The 27,560-nt window shown below is 42.1% G+C and overlaps 1 protein-coding gene across 6 annotated transcripts; it reads left to right on the plus strand.

Moving 5' to 3' along the window:
- Positions 1-88: 88 nt before the first annotated feature.
- Positions 89-27,291, plus strand: KATNA1 (katanin catalytic subunit A1). 6 transcript variants are annotated; one of them, XM_077350142.1, is made up of 11 exons: positions 89-192; positions 11,503-11,676; positions 12,261-12,418; positions 12,855-13,038; positions 15,597-15,718; positions 20,233-20,338; positions 21,536-21,694; positions 23,145-23,271; positions 24,672-24,806; positions 25,239-25,365; positions 26,946-27,291. In XM_077350142.1, the coding sequence occupies exons 1-11, from the start codon at positions 190-192 to the stop codon at positions 27,142-27,144; spliced, it is 1,494 nt and encodes a 497-aa protein (XP_077206257.1). In that variant the 5' UTR covers positions 89-189; the 3' UTR covers positions 27,145-27,291. The 6 variants fall into 6 exon arrangements, with proteins under 6 accessions (XP_077206257.1, XP_077206278.1, XP_077206252.1 ...); XM_077350163.1 differs by lacking the exon at positions 89-192 and adding an exon at positions 304-514; XM_077350153.1 differs by lacking the exon at positions 89-192 and adding an exon at positions 3,948-4,110.
- Positions 27,292-27,560: the final 269 nt, after the last annotated feature.

The following is a 27,560-nucleotide window of genomic DNA, read 5'->3' on the forward strand; positions in this document are numbered from 1 at the left end:
CGGCGTTCCCTTTGATTGGCTGGACAGAACCACTGGAGACGGCACTCGAGCGGGGTCAAACATCTAAGAACTACCGCTTTGCTCGAAGGGTGGCGCAGAGGTTTCCTAGATGGGTTACGCCGCGCGGAGTGTTTGCGTCAACGGAAGGCGCCTTGCCCAGGAGGAAGGCACGCGTGCCGGCGAGAGGAAATGGTAGGCGGTATCTCTAAATTTATATTACATTTCCTGAACCACATAATAATAGTTGTGCGCTGTCAACTCGTAGCGGACCAGTGGTAGCCCAAGTGACACGGGGTGTCCAAGGCAAAAGGTGAGCAGAGGTAGCGTCCAGTTGGTTTCCTCTGCATAGGAGACCCAGATTCAAGTGGGTAGTCGCGTTGGTCTGAAGAAACACAACAAAAATTGCACCTTTAAGACCAACAAAGATTTATTCAAGACGTGAGCTTTCGTCTGCAGGCACTCTTCCTTAGACAAAATGGAACAAGGATCATGAGAACACAGATATTTAGAAAAGGTAAACCAGTGGCAAATTAGTAAACTCTTTCATAGTATCCAAATGATGCCGTGTGATAATTCTTTGCTAAAACAGTTAATCAGTCATTTTGAGTTCAGTTGTAGTTCACAAAAACATTGGAGACATAAAACTGTCCACGTTAGTTATTTCACAGTGTCTTTTTCATTTGTTTTAATGGTAACTGAATATTATATATTATATTGAGATGAGATAATCTTTAGCAATGTGTAACACACTGACTGAATTCTCAGCTTTCATTTTTTACAAAGTAAATTTTTTTAAAGGCTGAAATAAAGACAATCTGTTTCACATATGGTTAGAACATTATACTGATACAAGAATACTCTTAATTGAAAATGTAAATTGTCCTGTTGGTGCAGGATGGCTGCTACCAAGGAGTTGGGGAGGGAAACCTGCCATTTGGAAGCTCTGTTGCTTTTATTTTAAAATGGCAGTTGGAAAACAGAAATGCCACATGCCTGTCCATGTGCAGAAACAGCTGTGAGTCTTGTTTTCTATGTACTGATTCATGCAGGCAGTTTGTTATGACTTTTCTAGATGATGTATATAGGGCTGAGTCCTTAAACTACAAACTGGGTGTGTAATTAGACGTCATGATAGATCATGGAGGTGCAGTGAGAGATTTTCCCATGAGCATGCCTCAGTGCATGCTGCCTGATTACCTCTCTGTTCTATACAAAAGCTGCATGGTGTAGCTACACCTATCTATAATCAGTCTGCAATTACTGCTATTCTATAGTCAACTTTCCTCCCACTTCCTGTGGGAATAGCACAGCAAGGAAACCAGTGTACCACACTGGTGTTTGGGCAATGGAAGACCTGGGATGCCAATCCCATCTTAAGAAGAGTTAAACACATCTAAACACATTGAAATCAGTAGTTTTAGGTGTATAGTCAGGTGCATCTAAGTGGGGTAAAATCTATGGTCTTACATGTGTCCGAATCCTGCCTGTTCTATAATTTATGTAACATTTTTACTAAAAAGATTAAAAAGAATCTTGTCATATGTTAAATGGAATAGGGAATATCTTACCAGTAAAAGAGAACTTCCTAATGTATCACATGCTAAAACTACAAATACTCATTTTTAACATAGCAAGTGAACCCACTTGCTTTTCTGTGTCATCAAGTGATTAATTTTAATTCCCAGATCATAGGTTGGTACAATGATAGAATATTATGTTGATGTTTTGCTTCAATATATTGGCACCTTGATTCTTATGGCTTTGGCTTCAACAATAAATTCAATTCATTTGTATATTTTGGCAAGTAGACTTATGTAAAAGTTCAGAATAATTCTTGGGGGGCCCAGTTAAAAAGCCAGGTTCAAGGAACTTTCAATGTGATTTTTAAAACCCTTTTGTGTTTAGAGTCAGTGCAATAATCTGCATTGGAAGCATGGGAACAATTGTACTTTTTTCTACAAAAGAAAACCTTGGCACCTTGAATATTGACAAGACTGGACTTGTATTTTGTTACCCAAATTGCGTGGACAGGCATTCTAGAGTTTGTGGGGAAAATAGTTCAATTATAAGGAGAGGCTGGTAACTAGCGTGAACTCAAGGCAGATGGGAGGTCTCCAAAGGTCCCAGGTTGGAAGGTCCCAGGTTGCTTTAGGATGCTTTGGGCTGATCCTGCATTGAGCAGGGGGTTGGACTATTTGGCCTGTATGGCCCCTTCCAACTCTATGATTCTATGAAGACACTCAGAGTGGCTGTGTGAAGCCACAGTTTTTATGGGTTTTGGGAAGGGGGCTACATGACAAGAACTCAGGTGAGCATGTACTGGAAACGTCCAGGGTACCCGGAGGCTATGACAATGCCTGGCCAGGTGTGGAGATGGCCATAGATGGGTTTGGACAAAGGTTTTAATGGCTCTGAGGAAAAGAGCCATCGGGTCTAGCTAGGAGGATGCTGGGAGGAAAGTGGGGCCAAGTGTGAAAACTGCTGGGGCAGTGGGGCCAAGTGTGAAAACTTTACAAGACAAAAGGGTTTGCCTAGGAGCTCCTGGGCAAACAGAAGGCAGCCGGTCCACTGGATCAAAAATACAATGCGGTGATGGAGGGGGGGGGGGGTTAGGATGTGAGCTTGAGCCCAGAGGCACCTGGGTCATGCAGAGGCTGTCATCTCTAAACCTAAGGCAGAGAGCAGGATTTCTGAGATTGAGTCTGGCCTGGCTTGGCAGACCTTAGCAGTGTCCTGGCTCTGACTTAAGCCTAGACTATTGTGGGGTGCCATTGGTTATAGAAGACAGCGTGCCTGTCTGGGAGGCAGGGGGTCCTGCCACACGTAACAATTTTGCTTAGACAGCCTAATACAGCTAGTCCCTTGCTGTGCAGTGTTGCTGTAGTGGAGACACAGGGGAAGGCTTTTGCTACTAGTTCTAAACATGTATATTTTACAGAACATGTGACTCTGGTGTAGGCTGGCCCAAGTGTTGAAAAAAAAAACCCACAGCATTTATGCGTGAAGATTTTGCCAGCAAGAAAAATTTCAGATGGTTGTATTTGGAGATGTTTGGAGCAAACCAAACTCGAGTGGTGCTAGCTTCTCAGGGATTTACCTTGTCCAGGACTGAGAGACCACGAGGGACATAAGCTATGCCTATTGACTTCTTCCCAGCAGAGTTGACAGAGTCTGGGTTGTTTTGGCAGAAATCTGATCCTGAGAACCAAAGGAAATAGTCCTGTGTGCTGTTGCTGAAACTTGTAGCAGAAATTGTGGACCCCGGTATAAATGCAAACTCCCACATGGGGAAATGTCGCAAATAAATGGGTGTGACTTTAAAAGGGGGTACAACTATGGGGAGACGAGTGTAGTCATTCTGAGGCCAGCCCAGGACAACAGCACCCTTGCTGGGGGGCAGGAGAGAGAGCAAGGGTTTGCGGGGGGGGGGGGAACCAGGAATGCTTCTGTGGTTTTGAGAAGGGACCGCAGCCAAGAATAAAGCCATAATGTCTATCTTTAAGAGTGACAAAATAGCATATTCTGAGGCCAGCCGATGCTTACAGGACAACAGCACCCTTGCTGGGGGACACGAGAGAGAGCAAGGGTTCGCGGGGGGGGGGGGAACCGGGAATGCTTCCTGGGGGATGGGTTGGGAGAAAGTGCTTGGTCTGTTGTCAGTGCTTGGCACCCACTTTTCAGCGTGCAAAAGAGCGAGGGACTCTCCCGCGCGCAGAGCTCCGTCCCGCTTTTCCCTCGGCCAGCCTCTCCTCCTCCGAGTATGACCCCCCCCCCTCGGCCTGTCCCCTTTGTTCGGTGGAGCGCGCCTGCGCACAGCGGCCACGGTTGCCCGGCGGCGGCGGCGGCGGTTGAGAATGTCGAGGGCGCAGGGGGGTGGCCGAGCAGTCCCTCCCTCCGGCGGACGCGCGTCGGCAGCGGCAGCTGCTGCGGGAGGGGGGGAGGAGGAGGCGGCGCCTGTGTCGGCGCTGGAGGTTGTGTCCTTCCTGGGGAAGCTCCTGTGCGCAGTCGCGGCGCTGAAGGCGGCTCTTTACCTGCTCCGCAGAGTCTGTCTAGCGATGGCCTGGAAGTCAGGAGGCGCCAGCCACTCCGAGCTCATCCACAACCTCCGCAGTGAGTGAGGGGAGGGCGGGAGGAAGGGACCAGGCGCGCGCAGCCCATTCACATGCTCCACTCTCCCTCTTTGGCGCGCGAGGCCCCCTGCCTGGGAGGGACCGTTGCCCGTCGCGCGCTGGGCAGCCGCCAACTGTCCCCGGCGGGCGGGCGGGCGGGCGGGCGGGCGGGGTGGGGATTTCTTCCCCGGGGAGGGGGGTGTGCCTCCCCATGCGCGAGCCGGGAACAGGGCGGGCCCCTCCGCCGTCGCTGCTGGAGGAGGCGCGGCCGCGGCACGGCAGGAGTTCCAGCGAGGGGCCCACCTGCCCTCCGGGGCCCCCTCCCTGCCTCCCCTCCCGCCCTCCCTCGGGCGAAGGCGCTGCCCGGCAGACGGGCCGGCGTCCTCCGGGGGCGGAGGCGGGGAGAGCCCTCTCTCGGCCTGGCTGTCCGCGCAGAGGCCCTTCGTCGGGCGGGCCCCGTTCCCGGTGGGCTGGAAAGAGCCGGGGGGGCGGCGGCGGCGGCGGTGCTGAGCATCCTGGAGCTGGTCGCGGCGGGAGGGAAACGCGCAGGGAGCGGGAAGGCCATGGTCGCCCCGGCTCTGCTCCGGATCGCCGCCTCAAAGGGGTGGCCCAGTCAGGCCGGCACCGGGGTGGGAGAGTTCAGTGTGCTGCGGTGCGGCCGATCCCGTGGGAGATGGTGTTGGGAAGACCGCTGTGTTTGCACAGCCTTCTGGAGGCATTTTAAGCACTTTTGTCGCTGAAATTTAGGCACACAGGATAGGAGGAGTGCAATGACATCATCCTTTGAAGTATCTCGAAGGCAGGGACACATATGTATATGGGCGCGCGCGCGCGCGTGTTTGTGAGTATAGATGGATAGATAGCATGTCATTTTACTTGACTTTTTTGATACAGACTTCTATGTCTTAGATTCGGGGATGCTTTAGGCTGATCCTGCATTGAGCAGGGAGTTCATGCCCCCTTCCAACTCTATGATTTTGTTTTGTTTGCTAAGCCTTTAAGAGTTTGATGCTTCCTTTGAAGTATCTTGAAGGCAGGGAGTTCAGGTTCTTAAGTAAAGCAGTCCCACAAAGTGTTTCCAAGCTATCAAGTGACATGTGTTGAATTTTGGTTCTTCTCACTATTAAATCTTTGTACCTGAAAAAAATTTGGATGGTCTTACAAAAATCTTAATGCTGCTTTGATGATTATGAGTGATAGGGTCAGCATGTGAGGAGTAATGCTCACAGCATGTGAGATAAAATGAAATGATGTATACCCAGAAATATGTTGTGGATGTTCATCTCAAGAAACATGATTAGGATAATTAGATTTCTGTTCGTTAAATAGGGCAATGAGAACAAATATCCAAAAAACTAACGAAGGGAGCAGATGGTAATAGCAACATCATAGGTTCCACTATGTTGGGGGTCTGTATATGTGCTTGAAAGAAACACCACAGAAACCTAGCTATGATCAGGTTTTAAGATCCAGTTTCTCTGTGATAAGATTTATTTAATTTATTTATTTATTATATTTATATAGAGCCTCTTGTGGCGCAGAGTGGTAAGGCAGCCGTCTGAAAGCTTTGCCTATGAGGCTGGGAGTTCAATCCCAGCAGCCGGCTCAAGGTTGACTCAGCCTTCCATCCTTCCGAGGTCGGTAAAATGAGTACCCAGCTTGCTGGGGGGTAAACGGTAATGACTGGGGAAGGCACTGGCAAACCACCCCGTATTGAGTCTGCCATGAAAACGCTAGAGGGCGTCACCCCAAGGGTCAGACATGACTCGGTGCTTGCACAGGGGATACCTTTACCTTTTATATTTATATACCACCCTCCCCGGGGGCTCAGGGCGGTTTACATAATAACACAAGAACAATACATGGAACAGTCTTATAAAACATTTGGGTAACGGTGCAATAATAACATAATTGTAAACATATAACATTATAATTGTGTAACCAATAAACAATACAACGTTGCAACATACAAACAGGTCCAGAGTGTATAGGTGGTGTTCTGAGGGGGGCGGGGAGCAGGGGCCCTTTGGTCGCTGTTGGTTATATATATCTAGTCTCAACCGAATGCCTGGCGGAAGAGCTCCTCCTTGCAGGCCCCGCGGAACTGTTTAAGCTCCGTCAGGGCCCTGATCTTCTCCAGGAGCTCGTTCCACCAGGTGGGGGCCAGAACAGAGAATGCTCTGGCCCTGGTTGAGACCAGGCGGACTTCTTTAGGGCCAGGGACCTTTAGCTGGTTGGTAGCAGTGGAGCGCAGGGCTCTTTTGGGGGCGTAGGTAGGGAGGCGGTCCCTCAGGTACATTGGGCCCTGACCGCGTATGGCCTTGAAGGTAATGACCAGAACCTTTAGTCTGATCCGGAATTCAACTGGCAACCACTGCAGTTGATGGAGAATGGACTGGATGTGGGATCTCCATGGTGTTGCAGTGAGGATCCTGGCCGCTGCATTTGAAGAATGCAGATGAGGAAAAGGTTGAGTAAATTGTTGTGTTCACTACTGCTATCACACAGCTTGCACAATTTTTTAATTTTTATTTATTTACAATATTTATAGTCTGCCTTTCTAGCTGGGCTCAAAGCGCATTATATAGAAATTAAGTAGTTCTTGATCCCCCCCCCCCCGAAGATTTAATTTTTTGTTTTGTTTTCAGAAAGCAATTTTACTTTTAGTGTTTCTTTGGAACAGTTGTCTGTGATCAATATTAAGTTTGATAAAATGGAAAAGGTTTATAATGTTAAAAAATGTTATCTCAGTCCTGTTAATTTGAGAAATCCACAGTAAAGTGCTTCACAACTGTGTTAGCCATAGAATAGGTTGTGTAACTGCAGGCTCTCCATGACCTATATCATTACAGTTTGTTATCATGTTAAGGTAAATGTTTTAAAAGGTAGACAATGGAATTAAATTTTTACAGCTAGAAATTCCATTATTTGAAGTAAAACTAGTATTTTAAGTATTATTACAGAATATGGAGAAGAAATTATTATTTCTTGACACAAAGTCATTGCTTCCTAAAGGACTGTGAGTACTTAGAAACAAATGAAATCTTCTTTAAAAATCTTTTTTTTAATTTCACGGCTTACCTTTTTTTCATTGCTTACCTTAACTTTGACACAGTTATGCCCACAGTGTGCTTGCTATCATGTAAAAGAGTATGCCAAGGATACGGCTAGAAATATTGAGGAACAGTTGTTAGACTTAACAAAAAAGATCATAGAAGATGCTGTGGTGCACATAGAACAAACCTGGCCTCCCAGTGGCCAAGAAAGGAGTCTAGAGACACCAAACCACTATAACCTTGAAGGGCAGTAAGAAGATAAGAGTGGCAAGCATGGCAAACAAAGGTTTGCTCTTTTCCCTCTAAGGTGGTGAAGACTATGACTGCCTGGACACAAATGTTTACTTTGGTAGTCTTGTTTCTATTGAACAGTCTGCCAGTTGGAGTAAAGTATGCGTCTGTGCTCACCTAGTTTGGAAATCAGTGTAAGACTGTGTTGCTTAGGTGGGTTTTTCAAATTTGATTTTAATTTCTCAGGTTTCTTGGCAACTTTTGTCTATTTGTTTTATTGTAAAGCATTTTGAACAATGAAGAAAAGCAGTAGCAATACAATAAATAAATAGATTGACTTGGATCAACTGGAGCTTTTTCAAGAGTGGAAGGATTGTCACCTGTGAAGCATAGCTTACTTGACTCCCTTTTCTCTCTGCAGTCTCAATCCCTTCCCCCTGAAATGTTCCTGAATTACCTTTCATTCCCAAGAACAGCATTTTGTGGAAATGTAGTGCTCTACCAGGTGGGAGAAAGTCAGTAATTTTCATCTATTCTTCTGCTACTAAATATCAGGAGGATCAAATCATTGTTCAGGTGGAAGTTATTAGCAAAGCTGTGTGGAACACTTCTTCATAGAGTTTTGTACAGTTGCTTTTAGAGCCTCTTGTGGCGCAGAGTGGTAAGGCAGCAGACATGCAGTCTGAAAGCTCTGCCCATGAGGCTGGGAGTTCAATCCCAGCAGCCGGCTCAAGGTTGACTCAGCCTTCCATCCTTCCGAGGTTGGTAAAATGAGTACCCAGCTTGCTGGGGGGTAAACGGTAATGACTGGGGAAGGCACTGGCAAACCACCCCGTATTGAGTCTGGCAAGAAAACGTTAGAGGGCGTCACCCCAAGGGTCAGACATGACCCGGTGCTTGCACAGGGGATACCTTTACAGTTGCTTTTAATAAAAACCACAATGGTATGGTAAAGTTAGTTAATCACTGGAAATGTATTTTATAGGCCTCAGAAGCTTCCATAAGAATAATAGGATTAGTATAATGTACACAGTAGATAAAATATAGTTCTTAGATTAACAGGCTTTCATATGAAAGTTTAGGGTTGGTAAGTGCAGTTCTCATACTTGATACACCCATTGCTAATTTGATGACTTAGCCAGTTTGAAATTACAAGTTTAGCAAGATGAGAATAATTAAGCAAGTATTGGCAGGTCACAAAGTAGATGTATGTTTTCAGATACCTGTGTTCAAAGCCACTATATCACAATTCTGTGCACTGAGTAAATCTTGATAGAGAGAGGGAACAGCTTGTTATATTGTCACTGTTACTACGGTGTCTGAAAAGATAAGTAAATAATATACCATGCCAACCTAAGCCCACTAAACTGATTTAGAAGGGTCTGATGATTCTGCTTAGGATGGTCCTGCTAAGCTCTGTTAGGGTGCCAAACAAGGAACTGGTGAAGGAGAAAGAACAAAACAAAACATTCCAGCTCAATCACAGATCAGATACTAATCAAACAAATATTCTCGAGCAAATGAGAAATCGCAGTTCACTGATTTTTGTTGACTTCTCTGGTAGTAATTACTTGGAAGTCAATTGCAATTGACTGTGTTCACTAATATTTACTGAACTGAAATAAATTGTGGTGGGTAACCAAAGTTACCTCTTGCAAGTCTTAGAATTGGGCGTGCTCATAAGGGAAGTCAGTACTATGTACAGTGGATTTTATTTGGTATCTGTGAAAGAAGTTAACCTGGATATGGCAGCCAGAAGAGTATAATAGGTTTTCCTGGCTGAGCCTGTGTTGTGTGCTGTTTTCTTCCATCTTTCTTGTCTCTGTCAGCTCTTCTTGTATATATGTTCACATGTTGTAGTGTGTCTTCTCCCTATTCTGTTGATGGATCAACTGTTTTGTCAGAGTATCAAGAAAAACCAAGGGTCCGTTAACCTTTAAATTATGGCTCCTAGCCAGACATTGTAGGAGGCAGCTAGAGCCTGGCTGCCTGCTCCCCCTTTCCCCATGCACTAGTCCCACTGCATCCTATCTATCCTCCCATTAACTTTAGCATGCCTTGGAGCCAAGTGTCAGAGTGGTTTATTGTAAGAATATGAATAGAGGTTGGTAGAGAAAGAGGGATAAAGAAAAGGGAGGGAAATGAAAAGTTGATAAAGCATAGAAAAGAAAAGGAGGGAGTGCCAATAGAATGGAGAACAGGGAGAAGGGATTTTGAAAAAAGGAAAAGGAAGTAATGTAATTATTAAAAATTAGGGCAGCAAGGAGATAAGTTGACATCAGGAAACACTTTGAAAGTCACTGACAGTTATTTTTAGTGTGCTACATGTCTGTATAACTTGCTAGTATATAGTAATCATTACTTGTTGAAACAAATTATGTAGTTTAGGATAGGACTGAAATATCTGAACAAAAAGAAAAGCTTTTTACTAGAACAAAATTCAAGTCCAGTAGCACCTTAAAGATAAACACATTTTTTCCAGGATATAAGCCTTCATGAGTAAAATTTACTTTATCATTTACTTCCACAAATTCCTGAGCATGTTCTTCTGCTACAGACCGACACAACTACCCAGGTGTAAGTTTTCAAAAGAAAAAATAATGAAGAAATAGATGACACAATTTTTAAAATCCTCTCTTTGAAGGGAAAGACAGTAAAATAGGAGTGGGAAAGGAGGAGGTATGTAAATATGTCTCCCATACAATTTGATTCTGTAAAGTCTGTAATTGTATGATTCATTTATTCATTCAGCTTCTAAGCTGCCATACCTGGTCTACCAGTTAATGGCAGCTTACAACATAGAAGTATAATACAGTAATAAAAGTACATAAAAGAACCCCACCAACGTCCCTGCGCCAGTCATCCACCCCCACCTTCCCAACTGCTATATATCCTAGGGGTATTATCATTGAACATATCGGAGGAGGGCCTAAGATCTTTCTGCCACCTAGCTTCAACCAAATGCCTGGAGGAAGAGCTCTATCTTGCAGACCCTTCAAGGTGGAAGTCAGGACCAGGTGCACATCATGCGGGCCAAGGATCTCCAGCCTATTAGCATTTGCAGAACTGAGGACTTTGTGTGGGGCTTAGGGAGTTAGATGGTCCCTCAGGTGCACCGGACCCAGGCCGCAAATGGCCTTAAAAGTTAATACCAGCACCTTGAATTCCACCCAGTATTCCACTGGCAACCAATGCTGATGCCACAGCACCGACTGAATGTGGGCTCTCCGAGGTGTTCTAGTGAGAACTCTAGCAGCTGCATTTTGTGCCAGCTATAATTTCTGGCCACCTCATGTGAAGGAAAGACTCCCTGGAGAAAGAGCCTAATGCTGGGAGCGATTGAGGGCAAAAGAAGAAGGGGACGACAGAGAATGAGGTGGCTGGATGGAGTCACTGAAGCAGTCGGTGCGAGCTTAAATGGACTCTAGGGAATGGTAGAGGACAGGAAGGCCTGGAGAATCATTGTCCATGGGGTCGCGATGGGTCGCACATGACTTTGCCACTAACAACAGTAATTTCTGGATCAATGACAAAGGAAGACCTGCATAGAGCAAGTTACAGAAATCCAGCCTGGAGATGATTGTCGCATGGATCACCATAGCTAGGTGTTCCTGGGCCAAATTGGGTGATAGTAGCCTTGTCTGGCAATGGTGGTAAGATGCCAGCTGGGCTACCTTAGTGATTTGGGTCTCCATAGAGAGGGAGGCATCTAGATTCACACCCAAGTTACTGGCTGTGTTATGATGGCATGTACAGAATACATGTCTTATCTCTTTATTTAGTGTACAGTTTTAACATTTAGCATATAGTTTTCTAGAGGTCAGTTCATTTGAACAGTGTGCTGAAACTATATTGTGTACATGTTTTAATGTTACACTGTCCATAACTGATTCAAGTCCATTACTATAGAGATGAGATTGCAGAATGTTCTTGTTGTGTAGTAATAAATTGTTATATTTTAAATCCTCAGTAATATGAGAGTAGGAACAGTTTAGAAATTAAAACTCTTATCTGTTTTATTTTCCCATTTTATCACTTGTATGTTTATGTTTTGCTTAATTTTTATATCTTGCAATTGCAGCATAGTGTCTTCTTTCCCCCCCCAGCTTATGTTGAGCATGAGTCTTGTCATGATAAGCGAGAATGTCAAGCTAGCCCGTGAATATGCCTTGCTAGGAAACTATGATTCTGCAATGGTCTACTACCAGGGAGTACTTGACCAAATAAACAAATATCTCTCCTCTGTCAAAGATGCATTTCTCCAGCAGAAATGGCAACAGGTGAGCTATGTTATTCCCAATGAATTCATTTAATCTATAGCTCTGCGGTAAACGCTATTCTGATGGTTTTGAGATGTTCATTCTTGCTGTGAGCACTAGATTTCAGAGGCCTGACCTGAAGTGACTGCTTAAAAAGATATATAGGACATGAATAATCATGAAGAATAGTTGCTACAAAGATTTGCTGTTTTGTGATATGGCAAGTTATGCAAACAGACCTTCAAGCTATTACAAAAATCTGAATTTTACAAATATTTGCAGATTTAATTTTATGAGATGAGGTTCAGTTGTAAAATCGTTGCTTGTCCTTAAAGTCTTCAAGACAGTTTACAGCATATAGGGTAGTAGATGAAATACATAAAATAAGATACATTAAAAAAAAACAACCCAAAATTTCAAGTCAGAAGTCAAGACTGCTAATAAACCAAACATGGTCCTAAATAAAACAGTTTCCATCTGACTCCTAAAATTGAAAGTGTGGGGTATATATTTAGATAGTATACTTGGATTAAGAGGTTTGCCTTTTAAGTTAACAAGTTTCTACATGTTGACAGTGTTTATTTATATTTCATGTTTTCAATCAGGTTAGGCAGGAGATAAATGTAGAAGCTAAGCACGTGAAGGATATCATGAAAACACTAGAAAGCTTTAAATTAGACAGTACCCCTTTGAAAGCTGCACAGCAAGAATTACCAGCTCATGATGGAGAAGTCTGGTCATTGCCTGTACCTGCTGAACGTAGGTAAGAAATACTGAGATGAAGTAGATCAGGGGTATACAAATGTTCTGTTAGAAGGATTTGCTAGTTAGATACTATTGGTTTCACAGCTATAAAAGAATCTGCCCTGTCATTCACGAACATTGCTTGGCAACTCCTATGTGAGAGTATTGCAACCTGGTAGTGTGTCTTTGCATCACAAATTAAGTATCTGTGCTGTAAATAATTGGCAGGTTCTTCAACTATATGGAATCACATCACCTCTGTAGAGAGGGAAAAAAATAGAGGAAAATTTTTTGAGGGGCCTGGAATGCACGGGAATGCTTCCTATAAACAAGCAGATATTTAAGGACTTGAAGAAAATGGTTGTGTATTTGATATGCAAGCAACCTGCTTTTAGGTTTGATGGTAAATGTATTCACTTCAGATATTTTCATTTTCATGTTTTCTAACTAATCAGGTCCTCACCAGGACCACGGAAACGCCAATCTGCTCAGTGCAGTGACTGTAGGGGTCATAATAATCGGGCTGGTGCAGCAGCTAGAGTCCCTCATCGTCCCTCCTCCCGCAACACTAATGATAAAGGCAAAATAGTTCGTGGCCGAGAAAAGAAAGATCTTCAAAATAAAGGAAAAGAGGAAAAAGTGAGTGCTGTAAAAACCATAATTTATTTATAAAAGTTAAATTAAGAACAAATGTCAGTTGTTTTCCAGAGAGCCTGGAGGTTCTGGGATTTGTTAGTATCAACTATTTATATTTAAGACTTTAATGGAACTTTTATATTGCACGATTCTGTGTAAAGTTACCTGAATGAGTTTATGGTTCTAAGTGAGTTTATGGTTCTAACATGTGTGATCTTATGGTTCTAATATGAGTTTATGGTTCTGCTGGAATCAACTTCAGTCTTCCAAATCCAAGCTACATGACCTATTCAGGAAGATTTGTAAGCTGCATTTGGATTTTAAATTGAAGTGCTCCATGGAAGCTATTTTAGAAAATGTTCCTAAAGTATAAACCAGAGTGAGAGCTGCAAAGTATTCAGTCAGTTATGTATGTCTATAGGATAGTTATATTTTATTTAACCTTTGAGTGTGCTCTGCTACACATTTTCAGGGACAGACATATAGATAACTTCCATTTATGGAGAAAATTTACAATTCCATTTGTGAGAAAAAGGAAATTCCCCGGGGTTCTCTCTTGCCCCCGCTTTCCCTTTTTATCTTACATAGGCCTCACATAGAGAATCCACTTCTGTCCTGGAAAGGGGGAGTAAGAAGGGTATTGAAAAAAATCAGTATTAAATTGGTTTCCAATTTCATGTAAAATGGAGGAAATGTAATGGCTAATGTTCTGAGGTGTAATAACTAGTTGTTTTAGAGGTACAGAACTAGTGAAGGTAGAGAGGAGAATCTGTGTACTACAAGACACACACATGGATTCCAGTTCCTTAAATGCAGTCATACACTTGCAGGATGAGAAAGGCGTTACATGCTGGGATTTCGCTGGAATGACAGATAAATTTGTTCTCTACTGCAGAAATGCAGCTGGAGAGGGACTCTCTGTTTTGTGAGGGGGAGAAGCAAAACTTGTTGATTGGTCTTGGGATCTGGGTGACTCCAATTTGGATGCTTCTGTATATGCTCCAGAAGTTGAACAGTAATAATAATTAAAGCTCTTCAAGGCTAAATGCCATACAGCAATTTTATTAAAGAACAAACTCTAATGGTTCCAAGCTAAAAATTGTGTGGTATGTAGAGCTTAAATTAAAGAACTGGTGTTGGGATAGCTTGGTGTGCTGTCATTGGAAGTATATTGTGGAGAGAAGGTAGACTGCAAAACTCTCATATAATTTGTGGTATAACCCAGATAAGCTTTATCATAAGATATCACATTTGTATCCCAGCTTTGAAGATGCTTAGAGTGGCATATGTGTTCCTCCCTTACTCATTTTATCCCTTGCTCTCATTTTATGTGAGATTGGTGAGATTGTTCAAGACAGTGACTGATTTTAAGCTTCATGGGGATTTGAACCCATGTCTTCCCTGTCCCAGTCTGGCATTCCTGCAGCTACTGCTGTGATACCTGAGGGATGATTTTATAACAGTACTTTCCAATTAAAAACTTTTAATAGGCCTATTTTATTCCCTTCATTTTGATTTGCTATCCTACAATGTAAGAGTATCTATTTGATAGCAAAGGTGTCAGTTACCTGTTGCTCACCTAATGGTGTATCTTTAGCATGGGTGGCTGCAGACAATTTATTGCATGTCTCTGATTATTACAGACCTGTTTGCAAATATTTGGGCTTCTTTACTGTTTATTACCATGAGGAATGTTTAGGATGCTTCTAATCCAGTGAACCGGGTTTGATTTCCTACTCTTCTCCATGCAGCTAGTTGGGTGACCTTGAGCTAGTTACAGCTAGTTCTCACAAAGCTGTGCTGTCAGAGCTCTCTGGGAGGGGAAGGGGAAGGCAATTGTAAGCCGCTTTGAGACTCCTGGTAGTGAAAAGTGGAGTATAATAACCAACTCTTCTATATAGGAAGCATGTGTTACGCACAAACTTTTTGGAAATTTTATTCTTTTTACATTGCTTGTAATCTGTGTAAAGAGCGTCCAAGTTTACGTAGCTTTACTATAATGCAGTGGTCCCCAACCTTTTTTTCACCGAGGACCACTCAACGCCGGGGACCACTCACCGGGGACCACTCAACGCCTTTTACTGAGGCCCGGGGGGGGGGGTAGTTTACTCCTCTACTCTCAACCACTGCCCTAACGCTCTCTGATCGCTATGGTAATGTTTAAACATCCCTTCAAAATAAGATACAGACACGCCACAACAATGAACATAAGGAACATCTTATTTTCATGGAAATTTTAACTCATGACAATGACAAATCAATGGGAACCTGAGCTTGTTTCTCTGCAACGAGATAGTCCCATCTGGGAGTGATGGGAGACAATGACACCCAAAGTGTGTTGTAAAGGGCCGGGGAGATGAAGTAAAGGGCCGGGGGGGGGGGGAGAAGGCGTCCTTCAGGGCCCACCTCCAATTAGCCGAAGGACCACATGTGGTCCGCGGCCCACAGGTTGGGGATTGCTACTATAATGTACATAGGTTAAACCAGGGAGTGTCATCATTAAATGCGGGCAGTATTAAAATAGTTATGCGTGTCTGATTTGCATTTTGTTTGTAACGCAGAGTAAGTCTTCATCTGACATTTCAGAACCCGAGCCAAAGAAATTTGATAGTACTGGGTATGATAAAGACTTAGTAGAGGCCTTGGAAAGAGATATTATTTCACAGAATCCCAACGTTCGATGGTAAGTATGAGCAAGTTCTTTTTTAGGCTGTGGATATTTAAGCTTAAGAGCACTTTAAGGGGGAAATCCCTCACACTTATGTTTTCATACATTAATTCTGGTAATGAATCGTGAATCTTTTATGGAGTTCTTTTCCTCCAGTCACTTTAGGAGAAGATAATAAGTCAACACAGCTCACACGATCTAGTGCAGTATAAGAGGATACTGGTCCATTGGAACCAGACAACCCTTGCATAGTTTTTGTTAGTTTAATTCATTTATGCTCCACAGAGTCTTACATCATTCTCCTTTTCTCTATTTTATCCTCACAACAATACAGTAAGTTAGGTTAGGCTGAGTGTATGTGACTGGTCCAGGGTCACCCGGCAAACATCCATGGCATTAGTGGGGATTCAAACTTGGGTCTACCAGATACTAATCCAACACTCTCAACCCCTACACCACCCTGGTTTTCAGTGGCCTGAAGTGGGCAGTAGTATGAACAGGTCAAACATCACTACATCACATGAACTGTTTATTAACTCTGCAACAACTAACAGCAATGCAGTGGTACACCACTGTTTAAAAGAGCATAGAACAGGTTTGTGAAGAAGTGCATGATAGTATCAGGCAAAAATCTTCTTAGCTAGCTTGCCTGCCCACATACACATTTGTACACACCCTGGCAAAGTTTGATCACTTTGGTAGTGAGCGTACAGTGTAAGCACATTTGCTGCATTTTGACAACTCATAGCTTTTCCCTTTGGTTAAGCTTTGTAAAACTTGTCCTTCTGGTTTGCAGCAGAAACTGGATTTATGCAATGCTCATTAGCTTGCCCTTGTTTCAATCACAAAGCCATCTGGCTTACCTATATAAAGGATTAAAGCTGACAGTACCAAACAAATGCTTGAGGAACTAGAGCAACAACAAAAGTGCAGACAGCTTGCCTGAAGAATTGGGGGAGGGGGGAATAGAGAAATGATGAATAGAAAAATGGAGATTAGGATTTGAACCAGCAGCAGGTAGAGTTTGAGGAATAAACAGTACAGCAGAAAATAATAAACCCTGATTTAAGGTAGATCTATATGTACATCTTGCTATATTTGGCAAATCAGTGGCCTGAAATTAAACCTTTAAAATGTGATTCCAGTTTACAACATCTTTCCTGTCTGCTTACCTGAAAGTGGTTCTTATTTGCCATATACAACTGTTAACTTTATATGAACCTGGCATATAATAAGCAAGGCTGCCTTAGTCTCCACAAAGAGGATGCTTGTTTCTAGAAGTTAAATTAACCTATGGGCTATCTAATGTATTAATAAGACCTGCCAGTTATTATGTTGAGGCAGTGACCACCAATATGGCAAAACATCTCTTCCTCAATGCAAGGTTAGTCCTGCATTTTATACACCTCAGTGAATCAAGAGATACTCTCCTGGGCTCTTGTTAAGAATCACCTTTGTGTCTTCAGGGAATACCCATTCATAGGCAGCTACCTCTGTCACAGGAGGAAGCTTGGCTTGTGTGTGCCATCACATTGCTTCTGACTTATGGTGATCTGTGAATTACCCTGACCTGCATAGGCCAGGCTAGCCTGATCTAGTCCAATCTCATGAAGCTAGGCAGGGTTGGTCCTGGTTAGATTTTCATTGCAGTTTACTAATGCGGTACTAGACCAGAATTGAAATTACAGTATAAATGCACTTGATGTACAAAGACTAAAATAGTGTTTGATGGGAGATCACGAAGGAAGACCTTCTCTGCTTGATGCAGAGACGGGCAATGACGTCTGAATGTCTCTTGTTTGAAAACTCAATGGGGTCACCATAAGTTGACCTTAGTTCTTTGAGCGCTTGCTGTCCCAAATTTTGTGATTTGTTCCAGCGCCCCATTCAATGATTATGGTAATGCCTACCCTATGATCTCAAAATTTCAGCAGTGCCTATAGGTTTAAAAGATAGGGGACATCATTGTCTGAGGTTTTGCTGTTTGGCTATCCTAAACAAAGAATGTAGCCATCTCCTAACATTTTCTTGGGAATCACTGTTATTAGATCTCAAACTTTTTGAAGTGAGACTCACTCATAAACATTCTATGTTTATGGGACTTGCTTGCATGGTAAGTTCATGCAACTTTGCCCTCCCCTTTCATATCATGTAAGAATCTCACATCAGTTTGCACTGAACAGGTTTCATTTTTAGTATTCATAAGATTATGCAGAGGCAAATTCAGATTCATCAGTGAGGACATGCTTAGCTGGAGATGCAGTCAGTCACATTATGATGAGCATGTAGTCTAATGTTTAACTTACAAATGTGTGATATCAAACCACATTTTTAGTTACTTGCTTTAAAATGTATTGTGTGGAATGGATCCTTCTTGTTTAGCTGAAGAAACAGGATTTTGCAGGAAAGTTGCCCAACTGGAGGAAATGTATATGTCCACCCAGCGGAAAGCCGGAAAGTCATTTAATCTATTTATGCCTTGGCAGTACTGAAGAGAATGCAAGATAGTTGGCCTAGCTTGCTTAGGAACACATGGGCATGACTGATCTTTTATCATATTCATCAGAACAGTATATGTGATTCTTTCATCTTCATTGTATATACCAACTTAGTGAGGTCAGTTGACTGAAAGAGTGCTCTGTACCACCACTGGGACTCAGCATAGAGTCACCCAGTAGCAGTACATACCTGGTGATAACAGACAGGCTATACCGGTTGTCTTCTGCACTTCTGGAAGCCAGAGCAAGTCATTCCTAGGACTTGGCTTGAGATCAGTTGCAGTATGTGTGGGTCTAAGAAATAGGCACAGGCTGTTATGCCTACTCCTCTCCCCCCTACATTACCATCAGGGATTGTCTTATCTAGCAAGCCTGTGCACGGAATATTCAGCAGCTGACAGGTGGGTTCAGTCTTCCTCTGCTGGAGAAAATGAGCCTGGCCATGAGACAGAGAATGGGAGATGGTGCAAGAGAGATGACTTTCCCTAGTTCATCCATGTTTTCCTCATCCTCACCTGCAAAAGAGCCGCAGTTCACTTTTAGGTTCCAACTATAACCATTTCAGAACCTCTGTATAAGAATATGTCAGTAATTTTTGGGAAATACGTTGTTATTAGTTGCGAAGTTGTGTCCGGCCCATCGCAACCACATGGATCTTCCAGGCCTTGGAAAATATACATATATTTAAAAACTGAGAGTCCCACAGTGGTTTTCTGGCTTTATTAGTGCCTATATCCTACAAAACAGTTGTAGAACACCATACAAATGTATCCATTACCGTGTGATAATTTGTATTTAGATGTGAATCTGATAGTGTCCTCTAAATGATCGATGTGGGCCTTCCCTTATCCCTGTACTCAGAAACTGCAGCTGGTTCCGAATGCAGCTGCTCAGGTCCTTGCAAGGACCCTGTGGAGAGCTCATATGTGACCTGCTCATATGTTATCCAGCAGCTGCACTGGTTGCCTATTGAATTCCAGATCAGGTTTAAGGTGCTTGTTTTAAATTTTAAGGCCTTATGCCAACCTTTAACTTTTTTACCATTGAGAAACCCCTGAAACATTCTTCAGGCTTTGGGAAACCCCAGAAATGGTGCAATCGTGCAGAATATGGCTGGGAAGCATAGCTGTATACACACTCATCCGGGGCTCCTCCCGTTCCCACCTCCTCCAGGCCCATCAGCCATTTGGGAGGGCAGGTTGACATGACCATATATGATCATATCACCTGATAAATATTAAACAAAAATTTAAAATTATTAAAATTACTTAACTCTCACCCATTTGTGAAACCTTTCCAGGGCCATCAAAAAAAGTGGGGTTTCCCAAAACGCTGGTTGAGAGAGCCTGCCTTATGTGGCCTGTGACCTGTGTATCCAAGGGACTGCCTCTCCCTATATACCCCCAAGGAGCTCTTCACTCTGCAAATATCAATGTTGGTTGTCCCCAGCCCCAGAGAAGTGTGCCTGGCCTTGACCAGAACTAGGGCGTTTCCAGTCCTGGCTCCATGCTGGGGGAATGAGCTGCTGTCAGAGATCTGTGCCTTTATGAAGCTCCCAAAGGGCCTGCAAGATGGTGCTTTTCCACCAGGCATTTGGTTGAAGCCAAGGCTGTACTCTTATCACTTGAAAGCCCCCCCCCCCCGCCCGCCCCGCTCAGGCTTCTGCCTGAACCATTTCCATGCCCTCAAGGCCAGGCCAATTATTTTAACTTTTACTGATCTCAGCATCTGGCCTGGGAGATTGATGACTCAGTGGGCGATTGTAGTATTTTAATAGAATCTTAAGATTTTAAATTTTTGTTGTAAAATTGTTTTATTATGTTGTAAGCCATCCCAAGGCCTTATTGGAGAGGGGTGGTCTAGAAATATAAACAAATAAATATTTCAGTCATGGAAAATTAACCTGTGTAATTATGAACAAAACCAAAATACCGTACAATCTGTGAAATGGGGTTTTGAACTGAGCAGCAATAATTGTATTTGGTATCATTTCATACTTTTTAACCCTTCTTTTTAAAAAATTATTATTAGGGATGATATAGCTGACCTAGTGGAGGCTAAAAAATTGCTTAAAGAAGCTGTAGTCTTACCCATGTGGATGCCAGAATTCTTTAAGGGGATTAGAAGACCTTGGAAGGTAAAATGTCTTAATAGTTTGGAAGCATTACTGAAATCTTAAAATGTGTCTTAACTGGGTTATGTAAAAAAGATTATTTCATGTTTACATGAAACTTAACAATGGTTAGAACTGTCATATTTTAAAGTATTTTTTTTAATTACCAGAATAAATTATCCCTACTACTTTCTGTAATGGTTAATAAAAACTGGGGCAGTTTTGTAAAAGTAAATGTGAAATGTTAACATTGTTGGATTCAGTAGAAAGCCTTACAGAATTGACAGTGCAGATCGTTACTTTTCTTCTTTCTGCCCAAGAATCCTGTTTCTTGTTTTGAAAACCTTCTAAGAGTTCAGGGGACCCTCATGAGCAGGATTCACTAAAAATTTTGGGGAGGAGTTGGCTGGCTCCAGCAAGAGGGAGGAGCAGATAAAATCACTGCCTCCTCCCAAACTGAGAGCCAGCTAAGTGTAATGGTTAAGAGCAGCAGCCTTATCTGGAGAGCCACATTTGCTTCCCCACTACTCCACATGCAGCCTGCTGGGTGACCTTAGACAGTCCTCATAGAACTGTTCTCACAGATCAGTTCTGTTAGAGTTCTTTCAGCACGACCTACCTCACAAGCAACTTAGTTGTGGAGAGAGGAAGGGAAGGCAGTTGTAAGCTGCTTTGAGAGCCCTCTGGGTAGTGAAAAGTGGGGTATAAAAACCAACTTTTCTTCTATTCTGCTGGTGGGTTGTGCTGATAAAGCAGACTACTTCACTTAATTTTCCTTCCCAACTGCAGTCCCTCTCCGTATTTGGGCTGTATTTTTATGACTTGTCTACCACCCCAAGGATTTTCAGGACAAGCAGCAGGTTGCTGGGAGAATGGAAAAGTGGAACAAGACCTGTGCTTCACATCAGAATATGAGAGTTTCTTGCTGGATCCAACTAGTGTTTTTCTGTAATGAGCTATCTTGGTTTTATTTGTGTGTAACTTTGTTTTAGCCATAGGCCATAATAAAATCAATATATTTGAAGTTTGGGTAAGAAAATAGAAATCATGTAAGAGGTATTGTGTGCATGCTGTATCACTTTTAAGAATCTAACAAATGTTCTCTTCTATGAACTGCTAAAACTGATGAAGCAGAATACTACAATGTGCTGTCTGATATATACTAGATGTTTTAAAAACTAGCTTTCACATTGTTTTTATTCTGAACTCTTTTCTTAATAGGGTGTATTGATGGTTGGTCCTCCTGGTACTGGAAAAACCCTTCTTGCAAAAGCTGTAGCTACTGAATGCAAGACAACTTTTTTCAATATATCCTCTTCAACCCTTACTTCAAAATATAGAGGAGAATCTGAAAAACTTGTTCGCCTACTATTTGAAATGGTGATTTTAGAACTCAGCGATTCATTGAGATCATTTTAGAGGAATAGAAGGTTGTAAGTGGCAAATAGTGAAATACCAGGATGTTCTAGAATTCTTGGTTTTGCATAAGATTTTGATAGTGTACACCCTAAAGAATGGTGTACAGACAAATTATTTATCTTAGTTTGTGGCTGCTTCCAGTCCTGCGCTACATAGTAACCTATGTGATAAAACTTGCTTCTGGTATTCCACAAATCTGCCCCTTTTGTGCCTGCTTTTTAGCCCGTTATCATGATGTGTGGGAATACCTGTTCTGGTTGAAAATAGTCATCATTTTGGTTTCTTGAAAAGTTAGTGGAGTGTGTCTAGCAGTTGCCCACTCCACCAGAAACCTGGGTGTGAGCCTCAATGCCTCCCTCTACATAGAGGCACAGGTCACAAGAGTAGCGCGTCAGGCCTTCTACCATCTACGCCAAGCCAAGCTGTTAGCACCCTACTTGGCACCAGAACACCTAGCCACAGCGATCCATGTAAACAGTCACCTCTAGACTGGACTTTTGCAACTTGCTCTATGCAGACCTACCCTGATCCTTGATCAAGAAACTACAACTGTTTCAGAATGCCACAGCCAGGATCCTTACCAATACATCATGGAGATCACACATCTGGCCTATACTTCAACAATTCAGCTGGCTCCCAGTTGAATTCCAGATGAAGCTTAAGATTTTGGTTCTTACCTTCGAGGCCATATGCGGTCTGTGCCCAGTGTATTTGAGAGACCGTCTCTCTGCATATACCCCCCAAAGAGCATTATGTCAGCTAGCTGCTGATCCCTGCCCCCAAAGAAGCACATCTCAACAAGGGCTAGAGCTTTTTCTGTCCTGGCTCCCACCTGGTAGAATGAGCTCCCTGAAGAGATCAGGGCCCTGCCTGAACTCCCACAATTTCACAGGGCCTGCAAAAGGGAACTCCTCTAGCAGGCATTTGCCCGAGATCGGCCAAATTAATAACATCCACAGGATCCCTCAGACATCCCCTCCATGGCCTGAACCCGTCTGACCTCTGGGGGTTTATCTAAGTTGCTTTTCTTGTTATGTTCTTGTTCATCAAGACCATTGAAATTGTGTTGATTTAAAACCACAGTTGGATTATTGCTGTTGTTACTTTTGACTATGTTGTATGTTTAGGTCGTTCCATGTATCACCCTGTGATGTTATATATAAGCTGCCCTGAGCATCAAGGGTGGGTGGTATAAAAATCTAATAATGAATAAATAAATACAAATATTTGGATGAGAGTACAGGCCAAAAAGTGTTAAGCATGGTCATTGTTGACTGCTGAAGACTGCCAATTTCTTCAGGTCAAAGATCAATTGTTCTTTGTAAAGTATATTCTGCAGTACAGAACAGTGTATATTTCATAAATTAGGTTTAGGATAAACGGATATTCCTTTCTTTTCTCATACCTCCAGGCTCGATTCTATGCACCAACAACAATATTTATTGATGAGATAGACTCTATCTGTAGCCGCAGAGGAACTTCTGAGGAACATGAAGCCAGCCGAAGGGTGAAGGCAGAATTACTTGTCCAAATGGATGGTAAAAGTTTTTGTACACTGCCTTTAAATATTAATGTTCAAAGCTGTTTACTGTTTCAGCCATGTACATTAGATTGTATTGTATTATTGAAACTTTAACCAAATAGCACTTATAAAAGCAGTAGTCCAAAAGTTTAGTGGATATAGACTTTTGTCCGATCATAAAAATAGGTTAGGGACATGGCTAGGCAAAGGCATTCCACAATATAAGGCAACTACTGAAATTGCTCTATTCCTAAAGGTTGCTAACTTAGTATTTGCCAAAGATGATACAGAGAAAAGAGCTTTACTGACAGCTGATAAAGCACAAAGGGCTTCAACATCCCTTTAGGGTTGTAGAGGACAAAACCAGTACACTGTCTTGAATTGGGCCCAGAAACAGATTTGCAACAAAATGGAGAACTTGTCCAGCCAGAAAGAGCCTAGAGCATTTTGACCAAATTGAAGCTTATGGATTATCTTTAAACTCCGTTTCACTGGAGGAAGGCTACCTTGAGGTGGTTGGATCCTGCCAGTTAAAGCTGCGGAGACATCCATGAAAGTTCCACAGTTACATTCCTTGTCTCTCTTCTAGTAAAAATCATCAGTGTGGGAGGACAGTTTTCTATCGCAAAATGGACTTTGAAGCCAGATTTTTATACAAATTAATTGTAAGTGGCAAGCTTTAATTCTCAGGTTTCTCTGAGATACTGGAATTCAAGCTCTGTAGTGAGGCTTATGTGTATTTCCAGATCACTCATCTAAGAGTCATTTATGCCATATTCTTGAATTTTGAAAGCAAATCTCACATCATTTAGGGGGGTGTAACTGTTTTCATTCACATCTTGTGAGAGATTTATTCACCATCCAGAAGTCCCCATGGGTAACTTTGTAAGTTTTTAATTTAAGAGATTTCTGTGCTGCCTGATCAGAGTCCTACTGGACTTATGTATTTACCAACTGCTTATCACTTAAGGTGTGGTTTTGGGAGGAGGAGTTTGCTTTTTTGGGCTATATGTACACATTTCCTAAATAAGCAAACATTCAGTCTCTGAATAATGTTCTGTTCTTGGAATCAGTGAGCAGTCTGAGTTTGCAAACCAGGGATCATATAAGAGTTGCCCTCTTTACAGAACTGTTAGTTCTATCCCTGCTTTTTAAAAGTAACGAAAATGCATTGAGTCCAGGGTGCCTCAGTCACCAAAGGATACTTCATGTAAATACTTCTGTTAGACTGGTGACCAGGTGTGTTACCACTGTGTTTAGAAACCCAATGGCATTTAAGACAGTGCTGAAATAAAGGGTGATGCAGTTCTGTTGCTGGTAGAAATCAGCTTACATTGACATTGTTCTGAATGACTTCCTGTATTATGAAATTAAACCTGTAATCCTCTATGCTGCTTTCAATTTCCATCAATTTAGGTGTTGGAGGGGCTTCTGAAAATGATGACCCTTCAAAAATGGTCATGGTACTGGCTGCAACTAACTTTCCATGGGATATTGATGAGGCTTTAAGACGACGGCTGGAGAAAAGAATTTACATTCCTTTACCATCAGGTATAAAGATTTTATATCAGGAAAACCCAGCATTTTAGCATTCTAATTTATAAGTTGTAGAGCTTAAATTGTAGAGCTCTATCTGGTATGCATGAAGAACACTGTTTGAAAATTAGTATGCTTCATCCAAAACACTTTACTTATTACAGTGTAATTATTAGTGTGTTCCATAGAGCTCATATTCAAAGCCTCAAAACGCAGGTCAGTTTGGATTCATATATCTATCTTAGGATGGCAAAGAGTAATGTTTAGGGAAATATTTTGTAAAAAACTCAGCATTTTAAGTAAAATGAGTAACAGTATATCATCTGACCCTGGAGATCCCTACCAACTCTATGATTCTATCTAGACAGTTCTAGCTGTCTACATATTATATGGGGACCTGACTGACTTAGTATTTTGTTGACATTTTTGTTGTTTTGTTCCATCTAGCTAAAGGAAGAGAAGAACTTTTAAGAATAAACCTACGAGAGTTGGAGCTTGCTGGTGATGTTGACCTTGCAACTATAGCACAGAATATGGAAGGCTATTCTGGTGCTGATATTACCAATGTTTGCAGGTATGTTTAAACTTATGTAAGTCGAAGTCCTGATTAGGGGTGTGCAAAAAAAAGTTTATCCGGTTTGGGTCTATTGGACCTGAAAAAATGGCACTATTTCTGAAAAATCCTGGATTTGAATGCTGGTATGGTATTTGGATCCAGGATTTTTCAGGAATCCCAAAATTGGGGGGGGGGGGTTCCCAAGAGATCTGCGAAGGAAAGATTTTTTTAAGCAAGCTCGCCCAACTCCGGATCTGGCTTAGCTTCTCCTGCACAGCAGGATAAACTGTCCCCAGATTCTGCACGTAGTGGCAGGTCTCTCTCCACTGCAAATAGTCCTGGTTGGAAACTTTGAGCTCCTGCCACCCTGGTCGATCCTGGGATGGCTTCTCTTGCAGGAACCAGGCCCAGCTGAGGCAATGTGGAGCCCTCAGCTCTTGCCACCCCAGCTGATCCTGCCAAGAATCAGGGAAAACTCTCCACAGACTTGAATGGGTAGCCTGGCTTAAACTAGACTGACCAACAGAGCCCGACAAGTGAACTTTGAAGGTATTAAAAGGGCTTGCTGTCTCTTTAAATGCCATTTTAATTTGACTATCTAGCTGTCCTGGATATTTTCAGGATTATCTTGGGACAGCTGTTTAGATAACTGAAATTCAGAACCAATTTATATTTGGCTGAAAGAATAGCCAGAAAATACCATCCTCAATACAATATTTGATAATTTCATTTAAATTTCAGAGTTCCAATACCTTCACTTATAGAAATGTTACACTTGCTATACTAAAGAGTTTACCTGGTGGCTTGAACATATGTGTTTCCATTCTCTGATGCTTTCTGCTCCATCTATATCCTATCTTTCTATTTCTTCTCAGATGATTATTTCTGTTCATTTTCCTTCTACTTCTTTTCCTTGTCTCAATTGTTGTTTCTGTTACCATTCACCCCCTTTCCTAACCACATAATTTCTATCTGGAGGTTAGTTTAGCCTTAGATTTCAGAAGTCTGTTGACTACTGAAAAATATCTGTTTTGTCTGCTGAAATAAATTCACTGTTATTTTAGCCTCAATCACTTTAAACTCACCTGCAGCAAAGAGCAGCACACCTGCTTGATGTACGAATGTCTTGTGCTTAGTACAGAGCTAAGGAGATGGTTCCTTTCAGATTACGTCTGCTTAAAGCTGATCCTGAGGAAGGTTAAACAAATCTAAGGGATATAAATATAACCTACAAGGGTCAAGAATGCTGTTCTGATGGGTCAATAAAATTTGAGTCCAGTAGCACCTTTAAGACCAGCAAAGGTTTATTCTAGGTGTGAGCTTTTGCGTGCATGCACACTTCCTCAGACCCGATGGATAATCATCAGCCATTCTGTTTAGCTAGATCCAGCAAGCTGTAACAGAATGTAATTGTAAATTGCTTCATTAATTTTTTGGTTCCCCCCCCCCCCCCCAACTATCCTTTACCCTAAAGATTCTGATGCACTTACATAATCAGTGTAAGTATTTACAAACTTCCACTGAAAGCTTCCTAAATTGATTCATCTGATCTTGGCTCTATATATTCTCAGTAAAGTTTTACCCTTGTATCTGATCAGGGATGCTTCACTGATGGCTATGAGAAGACGTATTGAAGGCTTGACACCTGAAGAAATCAGAAACCTTTCGAGAGATGAAATGCACATGCCAACAACAATGGAAGATTTTGAAATGGCATTAAAGAAAGTTTCCAAGTCAGTCTCTGCTGCGGACATTGAAAAATATGAGAAATGGATTCTTGAATTTGGATCATGCTAAACCTTCCTATCTTAAGAAATCTGCCTTAAGTCTTCAAACAATTCCAGAAGTAATTAAAAAGTAGTGCTCCAAGGCACTGAGTACTATTTTTTTAAACTTTTTTATAATTACACAAACAACAATACTTAATAAAGTTGGTTTCTTAAACTGGAGCAGTTCTTTCCCCATACCACACCAGTTCCCCTTCCTGTTAATAATGTTTACTGAGTGTGTTCTGCATATACATTTAAACACTGCATAAATTGAGCAGGTTCCACCATTACATAAATGTTTAACTGACAATATGGTATAAGAATGAATAGTTGCCTTGGCTTGACCAAAACAGTATTATGAGTAGAATGTTGTTTTCGATAACTGATTGCAGTTGAACTAGAAAAAATGAATAGAGAGTTGAAGAATATGTGTAAAATCTTGGA

The sequence above is a fragment of the Paroedura picta genome, chromosome 1, assembly GCF_049243985.1.
Source record: "Paroedura picta isolate Pp20150507F chromosome 1, Ppicta_v3.0, whole genome shotgun sequence".
Taxonomy (NCBI): domain Eukaryota; kingdom Metazoa; phylum Chordata; class Lepidosauria; order Squamata; family Gekkonidae; genus Paroedura; species Paroedura picta.